General features: G+C 42.4%; 1 protein-coding gene across 2 annotated transcripts in view; it reads right to left on the minus strand.

Moving 5' to 3' along the window:
- The window catches only part of si (sucrase-isomaltase (alpha-glucosidase)), a 115238-nt gene that overhangs the window by 48785 nt on the left and 52360 nt on the right, over nt 1–14093 (minus strand). For both annotated transcript variants that reach the window (XM_049576191.1, XM_049576192.1), the window contains exons 20-24: nt 8907–8963; nt 3378–3502; nt 3001–3089; nt 2646–2695; nt 1482–1670 (exon numbers count right to left, since the gene is read on the minus strand). In XM_049576191.1, coding sequence (XP_049432148.1) covers nt 1482–1670; nt 2646–2695; nt 3001–3089; nt 3378–3502; nt 8907–8963 — 510 coding nt within the window. The remainder of the gene's footprint in view (nt 1–1481; nt 1671–2645; nt 2696–3000; nt 3090–3377; nt 3503–8906; nt 8964–14093) is intronic.

Genomic DNA, 14093 nt, shown 5'->3' on the forward strand with positions numbered 1-14093 from the left:
TATGGAACTAATGATGTTTGGCGGCTGTGAGCTATGTTCAAGGCCCACTCCGACTAGGCATACAAAGACTGATGGACATGACAAGCCAGAGTTTAGGTTTAACAGCACATTTACCCTTCACCCCCAGGAAATGATTACCGCTGAGAGTCATTTGATAAATGCACGCTTGTGTGTGTGACCAGGGAGACCTTGAGGATTTACACAAGCATAGCCCCCGGCCATGCACACATGAACACATGCGTGCACGCGAATATACACAAGAGTGCAAAGGAAGTCTCTATAGTAATACTTAACTGGACCCCTTTATACTTTATAGACTCTTGCCGTTTGCTCATAACCTCAGGCACTTAGTGTAGGACAATTGCTCAGTCATTCTTTCCTACTCTTTCCTTTGCTATCTTACACACACACACACACACGCTTTTACGATCCTCCTAATATAAATTGTTATCATTTCTTACACTTAGAGGCTAACCTTGAAATGTACAGTAATGGTTTCATTCCTGGTTTATTGAAACAAATGGTGGGCACCTGCACGAGTAGCCACTGTAGTACTCATCCACACTGCATCTGTCCTGCATCAGTACAGCAAGGTTTTCCCAGAAGTGGAAATACTTAAGAATATGTATTGAATTTTGTCATATGTTATGACCATTTCGGGCTTATTATTCAATTATTTATTCAGCTTTAAACTACTAATACAACATGCCAATATCAATCATGCAATTCGGCATTCCCAAATATGGTTACCTAAATACTAGGAATGCATGAAAACGACAAAAATAATTTATTTTTTAAGCAGTAATACATTATTGTTAGGCCACTTGGAAGTGGCAGAACAGAGTATAAACATATCACTGACATATTATTACAGTATAAAGCTGATATGGCAAACTTGTTGGCAAATAGTTGCCTATTAACATGTTTTGCAGACATGGAGCAACATTAGCATTGCTTTCAGGTCTTGTTTCAAGTCACCTAAACGCCCAAAATTCACACTCTGTTTAGCTCTGTCGTCACAGTTCTGCATGTCCAGTCACCCAACTCTCAGTCTGTAATTTTCCATTCACTCTGGTTTTCCCAAGCCTTGGCTTCAGTCATGCCACCTCATCAAGGCAACTCAGTCCACCTGTTCCTCCTTACTTACAGTCGGTATGTACGGTATTTGCCACTGCAGACCTGGCCTGCTTCTGACCTGACTGCTTCATCTGATTCCTGGTAAACACTTCAGCCTTCTGTCCCTGACCACCAAACCTGTTTCTGCGCCCTTGGTTTCTGTTTACCTATGCCTGCTTGGTGTTCCCATCCAACAATGACTGAACTGAACTGTGTGTTTATTTGGGCAAATGTCATCACTCACTTGGCCTACCAAACCAACCAGGCTTCTAAGAACTTGGTGGAGAGGCTTTGCTAGAGTGTTGAACTGTATTGTACACTGATATTCTGCCCTGTCTATACGTGCCTTGCTGTGGTGTGCTTACCTTTTTGGCTTCATCATACTGTATGCTGGTGTTCGGCACGGGGGTGGTGTTTCCAGATGTTCCAGTGCTAACGTGAGTCACAGAGACGAAGACTGGAGGATGAGGCACACCAAGGATAGTTATGTCCTCAAACTTGAGGTTGTTTGGGTCCTTGTAGCCGGCATGGGTCACCTGCATCTTCAGCACTCCCTATAAAGCAGAGGACATGCAATTATATTCCTAACTGTCACTTTACCTGTCTTTAAAGTGAACTGTTTGCTCCTCTGTTTAGACATATTCATTTACGCTCATGTTATGTATATACATTTTACAACAGTACATGGCTGTTACATTTTGTCTATTCATGCAACTACTAATTTATAACTCTTACTTAGTAATTTATTTATATTTAATTTAAGTTGCACTACTTTTTATCCTTATATTTAGATTTTTTTGGTTATACTTTGGTGATTTCTAATATTATAATTTTTTTGTTACACATTTATATATAATTAAATATTTTTTTTTATCTTTTTTTTATTGTGTTCTATTTTATTTTTATTTTCATTTTATTTTTTAATTTTATTTTTTGAGGGAGTCTTTCACCCAAGTTTTTCCAACGGCAATGACTGCTCTTGCAGTTGCACATTCAAAAATAAATGACTTTGAACTTTGTGCTAACTAAAATGCTGAGTAAAACTGCTGAATTTAAACTCTTCAACAAGGCAGTTCAACATTTCTTTTCTCTGTGGCTGTTTTGAATAGATAGGAGGCTAGATTGATGGAGTCTATTCCAATTAGCATCACTTGCTGGTATCACGCATTCCTAGTTAAGCAACCAGCTTATAAACTCCCACAACTGTTGTCCATCAGTCAAACAGCTGCTCTGATAGATTTCCTGTCTGTAAACCCCCCACACCCCAGTGTAATGCTTACATACAGGAAGAACATCGCCATCATACATTAAACATGCAAGGCAATTCTCAGCTCTATGTCAAGTAGGAACACAGAGTACTTGATCCAACAAAGCTCCAGCAGCAAAACATGGATCAATTCCACTTGGTGTTATGGACAGGAAAAGTCTGAAGTCTCCAGTGGTTTTGAACTTTGAACTTGAGTTCAGACCAGAAGGAATATGCGGGCAGGATTTTAAGGATGGTGTGGATACATGTGAAGGAAACTTACATAGTCAACGTTGAAGTCGTAGTGGATGTGATTGCCTGTTTCAACAGTTTCTGTGAAAGGAAATTAAAAAAAGAGCAGATGTTAATGTTTGCGACTGCGGTTTGGCATCTGATGTAGTGTTACGCAGCAGAGTAACTGACCTTCACTTGTTAATGTGTGTGAGCTGGCTGACAGTGTTTGAACAGTCACATTGACTCGTGTGATGCTTTGTGCTTAAACAAGATAAGAGCTTCAATTTGATGCTCGTAAAAAAAGAAGCCTGTAATGAGTGGTAATAACAAGATACGGATGATCCTTTCTCACACACACACACACACACACACACACACACACAGACACATTTAGCACACAATACCTCTGGAATCTCCATCATCCCAGAATAGCTCCCCGGCTGCCTTGTTGTTGTCATCAAGAGCGACGATCAAACCCATGGGGTTACGTCGACTAGAGGTATACACATAAACACAGGCTAAAGTACAAACACCATACGCTCCTGTAATTACAATTTAGTGAATCAAACGACTACAATATCTCTGCACATTAATCAAATATAACAGGAGGTAAAATCTGATGCATTTATGATCATGTGCACTTCTGTGGAAAAAGTGTTGATTGATCTGTATATGTATATCACCTTAGCTTCTCTTGTTGAAATCAAAACAATGAGGTGTTAACTGTGTGTGTGTACGTGTGTGTGTGTGTGTGTGTGTGTGTGTGTGTGTGTGTGTGTACCTGTATGTGGTGGTGACATTCGGTCTCTGCGTGGGGAGGATCGCACCACCTCTGATGTGCAAACCAAGCTTGTCAGCCGGCAGATGCATATCAACATGATTTCTGCGGTGCGCCAGTCGTTCCATCTGATTGGTAAAAGAACAGAATCTATTAAATTACCTCATGTGATGCTCAGTGGGCAAGACAATCTCCATGCCACCCATTTCAAGGTTAGGACAGTGACCATAATTGCGCACAAGCCTGGGCTGGAAGATACCGGCTTTGGGCTTGCATGAAATTGCTGTCTCTACGATGGACTTTTTCTGAGGCAGAAGCAACGGGGAAACTTGTGTTTGCCATTGGTGCAATTGGATCAGCTATTAGTTTGGGTCTGCAACCCTGCTAGGACATTTAATGGCTCCAACGCTGCTTTGCAATCAGCCACAGTGAACACAGGATACTACACTTAATCTTGTGTTACAAAAGCATAGTAAACCTATACGCTGATGATGATCTTTGGCCGTCTCAGCTACACACTCCACTCTTACAGCTACTTGAGCTACTTGATCTTGATTGCATGAGTTGTTGAATGATGTTTAATTGCATAAGCAGAATAATTCAAAAAGTTATTAAAAAAAAAAATGTCTCGAAGAACCAGCTTGCATAAAACATTCACTACATTTTTTCTCACTTACCCCCTGTGGTATGTAGCTATGTGGACAGCAGCGGTTTTCTTTAATCTGGACTCTTTGCAGACTTCACTGTGCAAGCTTTTCATTGGAGCAACTTTCTACTGAAACATAGTCCCTACAGTATGATTTCTGTTCACTGTGAAGTCTGTGGATTATGCACATCGCATCATAATCTTAAAACCTGTGAGCTCCACAAATAAAATTCTATTTGCCTTCATTGTGTTGAGGTTGTGGCAGAAATGTCAGAGAAGGCTATCTGAAAACCTAGAGCTCTATTCACACAGGACTAGTGTCACCTGGGGACCTCTGGTAGTTTGAAATAATGGCAGAGGTCGCCTGTGATCTTTATCCTGCACAAATCTGCCATGTCCTTAATTTGTCAGTTGAAGATTTCATCTCAAACTCATCTCACGTTTCTGCGCTCTAGGCACCTGGCATTTTTGCTGGAGCGCTCTGAACTCCTCGGCTTGAAAAGGGTTTTTTCCCATTGTCCAATCGGAAGATCTGAGAGGTGGGCCTTCTGTAGAAGTCAAGACAGCTAGTTTTCAGTTGAGAAACAATGGAGGAGAAACTGGTGGTAGCACTTCTTGGATACCCAGAGCTATATGGCCGGACGATAGACGATAGTGGGTTGTCAAACAGCCCCTGAGTCACCCTAAAATATGCCTGGAGACAGCCATCATGGAGGAGAAGCTCCTGGACCGACTGGTGGTACTCCCCGTGATCCACCCTCTTTTTTAATGGGTTTCATGTACCCACACAGAACTCCGTTTCCCTGTGCCCAAAATTTTGCTGACAGCCTCTTACCCTCAACCAGGAAGTACCCTCTGCCTGTCTGTTTAAGTAACTAGCCACAGATTACTGTCAAATAACTACAATAAATAAACACTAAACTGATAACACAGGAAGGTTAGAGTAAGGAGGTGATTGCATGGTTGCCTGGCAACAATAAAAAGGCACAGCAAGGCATTTTTTTTTTTACTAGTGGCATTCAATTAAAAAGAAGGCAGTGCGGCGCGCCTTGCATTTTGCAGCCTGCAAAACACTTTCTGTGATCAGGGCCGAAAGCCTCATTTAGAACAATGGGTTTAATCACAGTTGGATTTCTGAAATGTTTACAAATAGTTTGGAGAATGCTGTGACTAATACAGTTGAGGGTGATTTCATATGTTATTTTTTTGCATCATAACCATATAATAATCATAATTTTCCGTTCTAATGAGATGCGCTTATTTGAGATGAGGAGACACATTTCTTTCTCCCTTCTTGTGTGTCTCTCACTCTCTGCTCGTTTCTCGGAGGGCCCCGACTGAGCGCAGTTAATTTCTGATCCCCTGAGGACTGAATCCTCAGACCAGCCTAAAATAATTTAAAACTCTCTTCTCTCCATCTCCTCTCATTCTCCTTCTACCTCCTTCCCTCTCCCCGTCATGTTATTCTCTCTTGTGGTGCTCTAATTCTTTTTTTTTTTTTTTTTGTATCCCATTTTCCTCCATTCCCATGGAGGTGTGTGTGCATGTGAGACTGTGTGTGCGTGTACCACTTTATGCAGTACAGTAAAGTATGGGCGAGTGTGTGGGCTGGAGTTAGTGGAGCGTCTACAAGCAATTTCAGATCGTATCACCCCCTCATTGTCTGCCTTAAGGAGGTCTTCTCTAGCCTTGTCTTCTCTTCTTCTCCCTATTCCTCCTGGCTAATCCTCCCATCTTTCCATTCCTTTACATACTGTTATTGCCATCCCCCTTTTTCTTCTTCTTATCTTCTCTCTTGTCCCTGCTCTCCTCTCTCCGTGACCCCCGCCTCCCCAACCCTTCCATCCTCCTACCCAGATAATCACAGGGGACCAACCAGGACAAGGGGCCGGCGGCAAGGCAGCCAATCTAATCGTTCATCTGATCAGTGGGCGCTTTACATCGCCACTGTGACGCCCAAATAAGGTCCCAAAGGAGCTCAACACCTCTTTTATCTCTCTGTCAGGGAGATGGTCTCTCTCCTCTCTTGGCTGTCCCCTCTTTCACTCTATCTTTGTCCTCATGCTCGCTCTGTCTTATCGCTCTCGTCTCTCAGTCTCAAACAAAGAACTCGAGGCAAAGACTTTCATGTGATACATGCTCTTTGTGTGTGTGTTAATTCCGCTAATGTAACTTAACAATTATAAGGCCTTCTTGCAGTGTTTTTTGTTGAGTGCTACACATTTGTGTTACCAATTTATCAGGTGCTCCTTTATAAAATAATGCATTCTCACACAGCAAGCCTGCAATTAATCCTGTTCAGCCTATTTGTCATGCCATTTCCTGTTTATCTATTTATATTTATAAGGCTTATGATGTTCAATTTCTTAAGGCTGTATCAGAGAGGTGTTGATTCAACTCTGGTATTTTTTTGCACCTTGTGGTTTTGAATCGGAATTTACTTTATTGAAATGTGTTTTTAATATCCTGTCTTCTTCATGCATGTAAAATGGATAGAGAAAAAACACAAACTCACAATCACATATTTTCTCTCTATGGCCATCAAAGGAAAGAAAAATGGTATTCATATTAGGTGCACTTTACTTGGAGAACATTCATTGCATTGTACATTAAGGTCCTTTTCAATTAAATGAAATATTTCAGCAACAATTGGAACCTGAAGAGCTTAAGTGTTTGCAATGTCTGCGGTAAGGATATGAATTAATCTACATGTAAAGCAACTGTTGATAATTTTTCACCTGAAGAGGAAAAGGATGTGCTTTAGAGGAAAGTATTGAACAAAAATTTAAAAGCAACACCTTGGTTTAGTCTCCATCTATCAAATGAAGTCTACTGAGAAGTAAGCCAGGAAAGACACTCTATCTGCAGCCAGAGTGTCAGTTAATTAAGTGTTCATGCATCTGAACATGTGTACAGGTCAAGTTATATGTGTCTGTGTTAGCAAGTCCAGGTAGGTAGATCTATATTTCTCTCAAAGTTTGGTCAAAATGTTTTAAAATCTGTTAGTGATCGCATTTTTTTTTTTTCAAGATAATCCACCTGACAGGTGTCGCATATCGAGATCAAGACAGTATTATTACTACACAGGTGTGCCTTAGGATGATCACACTAAAGGGCCACTCTAAAACATGCAGTTTGATGACACAACACAATGCCACAAATGTCATAAGTTTTGAGGGAGTGTACCATTGGCATACTGACTGCAGGAATGTCCACCAGAGCTGCTGCCTGGGAACTGAATGTTCTTTTCACTGCCATACGTTTTCTCCAATAATGTTTCCATGATTTCGGTAGTACATCCAACCGGCCTCACAACTACACAAGTTGTTTACGATGATGAACTGTGGTCAAGTCAAGATCCTGGTGAGGACAACGAGCATGCAGATGAGCTCCCCTGAGATGGTTTCTTAAGTTGTGCAAACCAATAGTTGCATTAGCTGGTCAGGTGGGTGGTCTCAGATTATCTTGCAGGTGAAGACGCCAAAACATTCTCACTCCAACCTCCACATGCGACATGCAAGGTATCTTGGATGCACTGGTTGTTGACTTTCTGGGACACCATGTCCATGTCCACCATGTTCTCTTCTTTCAAGATACACTTTCGTTTTCGCAGGAAATTTACCATTTACATACAGTGTCACTGCGTCAGTACAACACCCAGAATTGACATTTGTTTTCTTTCAACAACAAACACACATGGTTGAGTAACAAATACACGTAGATAGGTTCAGGCAACGAACGAAAGTGGTTAGGTTTCGGAAAAAATACAGGGTTGAGCTTTAGAATCTTATGGGACGCCAACACTGCTCTTCTCTGGTGAAAGTCGGTGTTTGTTGGACCCATCCACCACCCATCCCGCCCGCCCTATTTGGACTTTCACTACTTTCGTCCTTGTCCTGCTGTGTTTCCCCCTGAAGCCGGCCGACGCGATAAACTATAACGACAACTGTCTGCATATCATGCTGACGCTGAAGGACAGCTTTTTTCGTTGGTTTTCGTTGGTGAGACCGAGCTCAAGATGCTGGATGTGGAGTCCCTGAGCTGGTGTCATTACATGTGGTCTGCTGTCATGAAGTCGATTGGATGTACTACCAAATTATGGCTTATGGTAGTGAAATCAACATTCACTTCATGGACAACAGCACTGGTGGGCATTCCTGCAGTCAGCTTGCCAATGGCATGCTCCCTCAAAACATGTGACATCTGTGGCATTGTGTTTTAGAGTGGCCCTTAACTGTGATTATCCCAAGGCACACCTTATGTAGTGATGATGCTGTTTAATGGGAACTGCCTATTGGTCCGACAGCCCATTGGTCCGACATCCCATCGTTCCGACCATATTAAACCCATTGTTCCGAAGTCCGTTCCGAAATCATCATGATGCCCTGTGGTTAAGGTCTGGTTAGGTTTAGGCACAAAAACCACTTGGTTAGGGTCAGGAAAAGATCATGGTGTGGGTTAAAATGAAAAAGAAAGTGGCAAACACATAAGCCGTGAGTCTGCTTCGCCTCAAGCCTTTCCCAGCTGACCCAGAGCCGGTCGCGGCGCACCATCAAGGTAGAAATACGCCCGCCGGGAGCTGTTCAGCACCACGGACCATCGGACTAATGGGATGTCGGACCAATGGGCTGTAGGACCAATGACATGGACCCCTGTTTAATCAGCATTTTGATTTGCCATACCTGTCAGGTGGATGGATTATCTTGAAAAAGGAGAAGTGCACATTTACTCACATCTGTGACGAAAATTTGAGAGAAATATAAAAGAAAAGAAGCACATAAAAGAAGTCTTAGATCTTTCACTGGAGCAAACGGCAGCAAAAACAAAAGTGCTGCGTTCAAATTTTTGTTCAGTGTTTTCTTAAAGTAAGCAGTATATAATCTTACCGTCTCATAGTCATACCACACAGCATCTGGGACATATGCCCGCACCCTGTCCATACCCTGCAGAGAACAAAAACAACATATGTCTTTAGATGTCTGCATACCTGAACGAATCTAAACGTTTGTTGTTGCCCTTAAATACAACATTATATACCTCTGATTTGTGGAGTAGACATCAAAAGGTGTCAGCTTTGTGTTTCGTGTGAAAGCACGCCTGTGTTTGATTTGTGTTCACAGCCAGTAACACCAGCTTTACCTCACTGCACCACTCCTGACACTTTAATCTCACAAGGCTAAACATGAGGAGAAAAGCGACAATACACCACAAAGGAAAACGTTTCTTGTCGCTATAAATCACTGCAACTTAATCATAAATAAGAAGAAGATAAAATGTTTCCATCAAGGAGAGTTATTTCAAAACAGCCTACCATCTGATATAAAGTTTCCACAAAGCCCTTGTGACATTTCAGTCTACAGTGCTATGAGGCAACAGATGATGGAAAAGACAGCATCAAGCGACGACTGATAGGTGACAGCCTTTGATAGCTTAAGGTGGTGGACAGACAGGAGCAATCAATAGAAGAGCGCCAAGTCTTTGATAGCGTTGTCACTTCCCTGCTCTTTCTGACAGGGCAGAACAGAGGGGGAGAGAGAGATAAACACAGAGAGAGCACAGCAAGAGAAAGAGCGAACTAGAGGTCCTTCTCAAAACAGGCCAAATTGTGAAATACACTATGTCAGCCGTGTAGGCCAAGGCCGTCTGTCAAAGGCAACGATGGCACCAACATCTCTCCCCTTTCTCTCTCTCTCTCTCTCTCTCTCTCTCTCTCTCTTTTCAGCACCATGTCCTATTTTGTGGCCCTCTGAGTCCTGTTATTAGGAACAAGAAAGAGGGTTGACAGGAAGCCAGGAAAGAACAAACAGGTAAGAGAATATGGAACAAAGGATAAATAAACAGAGGCAAATGAGAGCAAATTTGAAATGCAAAACACCCGAAAAGTACATGTGAAACTCTGCAAAGAGCACAATACGATGGAGACATATTGCTATAATGGCCTGCTAATCAAATGAGTGTCCTCTTTGGGGGCCACATTCACAGTTTGAGGCGTATCACCTGTCACAACCGCTGCACAGCTTGTGGGATGACAGCCTGGGGAAATGGATGCTCCCCCCTACACCTCGTTTTCTGGTGTCTGATTTGCTCGCGGCGCCTATCACTCACCCCACTGACTAATGGGAAGGGACTGCAGGACTTAGCATGGCTGCTAACTGTGATTGAGAGGGACAAGCCATGAGGCCTGTATCCTCATTTAGACTACTGAAGCTCAGTTAGCCATAAGGTAAGATTTGATCAGGTGGGCTAAAGATTCATACTGGCAGAATGATCAGATGGTAGCTGAGGTAGATGAGAGAGGCAGTGAGAGAGAGTGAGGGAGGGAGGGAGGGAGGGGGAAGAGAGATGGGATGAAATGAAATGGGATCACAAGGGTGAGTTGACAGCAGCTGATTAAGAGAATGCAGATGAGATAAGGGAGCCAACGTTTGATGAAAGGATGAGCTAAAAAGTAAAGGGAGTAATGGGCAAGAGGGGAGGGGGGGGGAGTGGAAGCATGGATGAAGACCAGAGGGGATGATAGAGAGAGGGAGAGTGCAGGAGATCTCCCCAGTTTATCACAGAGATCAAGGTTAAAGCATCGACTGATCTGAATGATAGAGCGAGAGCATCATTAGAGAAAAGGGAGAGGCGGACGGACACAGCGATAAATAGAAAGAGACAGAGAGATATGAGAATAATGAAAAAAAGAAAAGAAAAGAAAAGTGAGTGTAGGATGTGAAGGGTTGTTAAAGATCAGCCTGTGACCTCACTCAAGAAGCTGACACTATCTCTTCATGGGGCCCTTCACAGCCTGATGCATCTGTAACAGATCGTGGGCGCTCTCTGTTCTTAATGCCTGCCCTTACCCTGGCTTAAACCACATCGCCGCCGCTCAGCAGCACGCTTTCACCACAAAAGATGAATATTCAGCCGCATCAGATCTGTCATTTGGAAAAAAAAATCCTTTTCATGTGACATAGCGGTGGTCCGAAATACTTCTGAAAGCTCGTGTCAGTGTGCGTCACTGTGCTGCTATGGTACTTTTTACAGATTAGGGCTGCCATGTCAAAACACAACAGGCCAGGTTTTGTAATTTAAAAGAAACATTAAATGTGAAGAAGAAAAGTCATACTTTACAACTTAGAAATATGGATTCATAAACCTAAAATTGATCAATTAATCAATCTGTTGGACAAATCGATATGGACAAATATTCATATCTTATCCGGCTGAATTGCGATACATGATATATATATGTATGTATATATATATATATATATATATATATATATATATATATATATATATATATATATCGGTATTTTCTACGAAATGAGCTTCAAGTTCAGTAGTCCATAACTAAAGTCCCCTGTTAATTTGCTGCATGTGTTTTTCCACAGCAGGGCAGGTAAAAGAAGTTTACCTGCTGGAGGTGAGCTGTTTGCAGAGGTGCAGGAAGAGTCTGTTGTCTGCAGCTCTTCGTCAACATCTCACTGTGGCTGTTTCTGCTTTCACTTTCCTCCCTGCTGTATTATTAGACTTGTCTTAATTGGAGAAAAGCCGCTAACAAAGTTCCACTTATTTGGTGATGAGCACATTTAATTTCCTACAGATTCTTCACAATAAAAGTCCCCCATTATTTTGTTATGTAAAAGCTTTTATTGTGAAGCAGCAAAATAAGGAAATGAGTTTTCAAGCAGTGACTTCACACAACTTCTAATACGGCTAATAGCGAACATGAAACAGTGAAATAAAGCAGATATCTAAAGTAAAAACAGGACGCAGGCGAGAAACTAAACTCCGAACCACAGAGATTCAGTTCGAAGCTACAGACGTACTGAGAGCTGAACACACAGGGACTTTTAAGAACACCGTTCTCTCTGGTCTCCTGCAGACAGAGGTGGGTAGAGTCTTGCAACACACACGGCTTGTTTGGGAGTGGGAGAAGCGGGGTTGGCTGCGGTCAGTGAGACATCACAGCTACCCACTTGAGGGCAGGCAGCCTGGGTTTTGGACCTACTCCAGAGAAGGTCCATCTGTGGCACAGCTCAGCATTGCACGGCACTTCTTAACTGATAATGGAAGCACATTTTGGTGCAGCATGGCTTGACTTGGCATGGCCAAAAGTGACAATGGAAAAGGCCCACAGTATTGTACGCATGCTGCTGTAATTTCTAGGGCTGATCCAAAATATTCTAAGCTTCTTTCGATGGCACGGGATTCGATTGTGGAAAAAAAAAAAATTGTAAGCTTCTGCGCTTTTTTTTTCGTTTTTTGGGGGGGAGGCCTTAAACGCAACACTAACCCCCACCAGTCCGATACTGACAACGAGTGCACTCAGAGCTGGCAGACATGTCCAAGAGGTCATCAGATGTGTAGTTGCACTTTAAAATATGCCCGACAACCCCCAGAAAGCAGAGTGCCAGATTTGCCAAAAGCAATTGGCATATCACAACTCAACAACATATTTGGGAAATCACTTGAAAAACGTAAGTAGTAACTAGTAGGCCTAATATGCATTTTCCAGTTCCACCGATCCACTCTGAGTCTGGTGTCAGAGACACTTCTGATGCTCTGAGTTGTGGGTGTAGTGTTGGAAGAAACTACGTTTTCGCCATTTTTTTTTTGAATGTCCATAAATGGATTCGAAGGTCAGCCCTAGTAATTTCATTCATCTGACAGACTGATTTAGTGTAGCACGTGCAACATATAGACTGATGTTGCACCGTAGACTGATTAACAGACAGATTAAACAGAGTAGCAGCTTAGTATCTATCTATCTATCTATCTATCTATCTATCTATCTATCTACTTCTGTCAGACTCAGTTGTTTTTGTTTGCTACCTTGGACCTGTTTGGTATTTTTCAGGTAGCCATGAACTTCTGTAAGCACAAGTGGGAGGGGAGATTCATGTGGGGTCTTGTATGTATCGATTGTTAGTATTGATCAAGCAGCATGGTGCATCTTTGGTGTTTTGCTGGGGTTTGGTTTAACCTAAATTCTGGGCAGACGAACAACTGTTACAGCTTACAAACTCTGTTTGTGGATGATATGCTGGCCAAATTGATTTGAAATTCAAACTCCCTCAAGCAGAGAGAATAAAAAAAAACATGTATTTTCCAACTGTATACTGCACATGTGGCTGCAGTATGACTGACTGGTTTCTAACATAGCTGTCAGAATGGGCCATGGTGCATTAAGTGAGGATTGTAAGGCTGAATGCTTCGTCTGTACTCGTCGGGGACTGGCTATTAGCTGCAGCCATACAACCAAACTGTCTCTGCACATGGTCACAGTGTCATTTAAAGAGTTTCCACATGACAGCAACATGGTGAGCAACATTTCTGAATAAGTTTATCTTAATGCATTGTGAATTCATAAATGCCATTTCTGCACCATCAGAAGCAAGGTCATAATTTGTCTCCTTGGGGATGCATTTCTTTTGCACACATTTCTCGCAATGTAGTTATGTGGCCACTTTGATGATGCCGAGCACATTGTTTTTAAAGAGAAGGAAAACAAGCAATTGGTCATAATTGTTGCCAGCCCCCAACACACCCGCCAATGATGGATTTCTTTTCATCCTTTCCTGTTTCCAGCTGCACTGCAGCTTAGCAATGCTTCTGGCCTTGAAAGGTCCCACTGTAGGTGCACTTTTGACTGCTATTTGTTTGTCATGTTTATATTTCTGATTAGCAAAAATAACAACCTTCATAGTCACCTCATGGCCCTTCCTTGTCCCCACCCTTAGGACAGCTTGAACCCTGAGGCACTGCAAGCATAAACCTCTCCACTTCTCGTATTAGAAACTTTTCCACAATCACACTGATTGAAGTTACTTTATCCCCGGCCCCACTATGAATCCAATTCGCTTTCCACTATTCTGTAATTCACAAGAGGCCATGCTAAATTGCTTATTAATCAGGCCACTTTGACATGACCGCAATCGCTGTGTAAGCACGCATACACTTGCACGTACAGGCACGCACATTCACAAGTACACACAGGCTCACGGATACACACGCACACACACTGAGACAAACATGCACAAACACACATACACACTTCTATCTACACTTCTAATCTGCTAGTA

The sequence above is a fragment of the Epinephelus fuscoguttatus genome, linkage group LG5 (assembly GCF_011397635.1).
Source record: "Epinephelus fuscoguttatus linkage group LG5, E.fuscoguttatus.final_Chr_v1".
Classification (NCBI taxonomy): Eukaryota; Metazoa; Chordata; class Actinopteri; order Perciformes; family Serranidae; genus Epinephelus; species Epinephelus fuscoguttatus.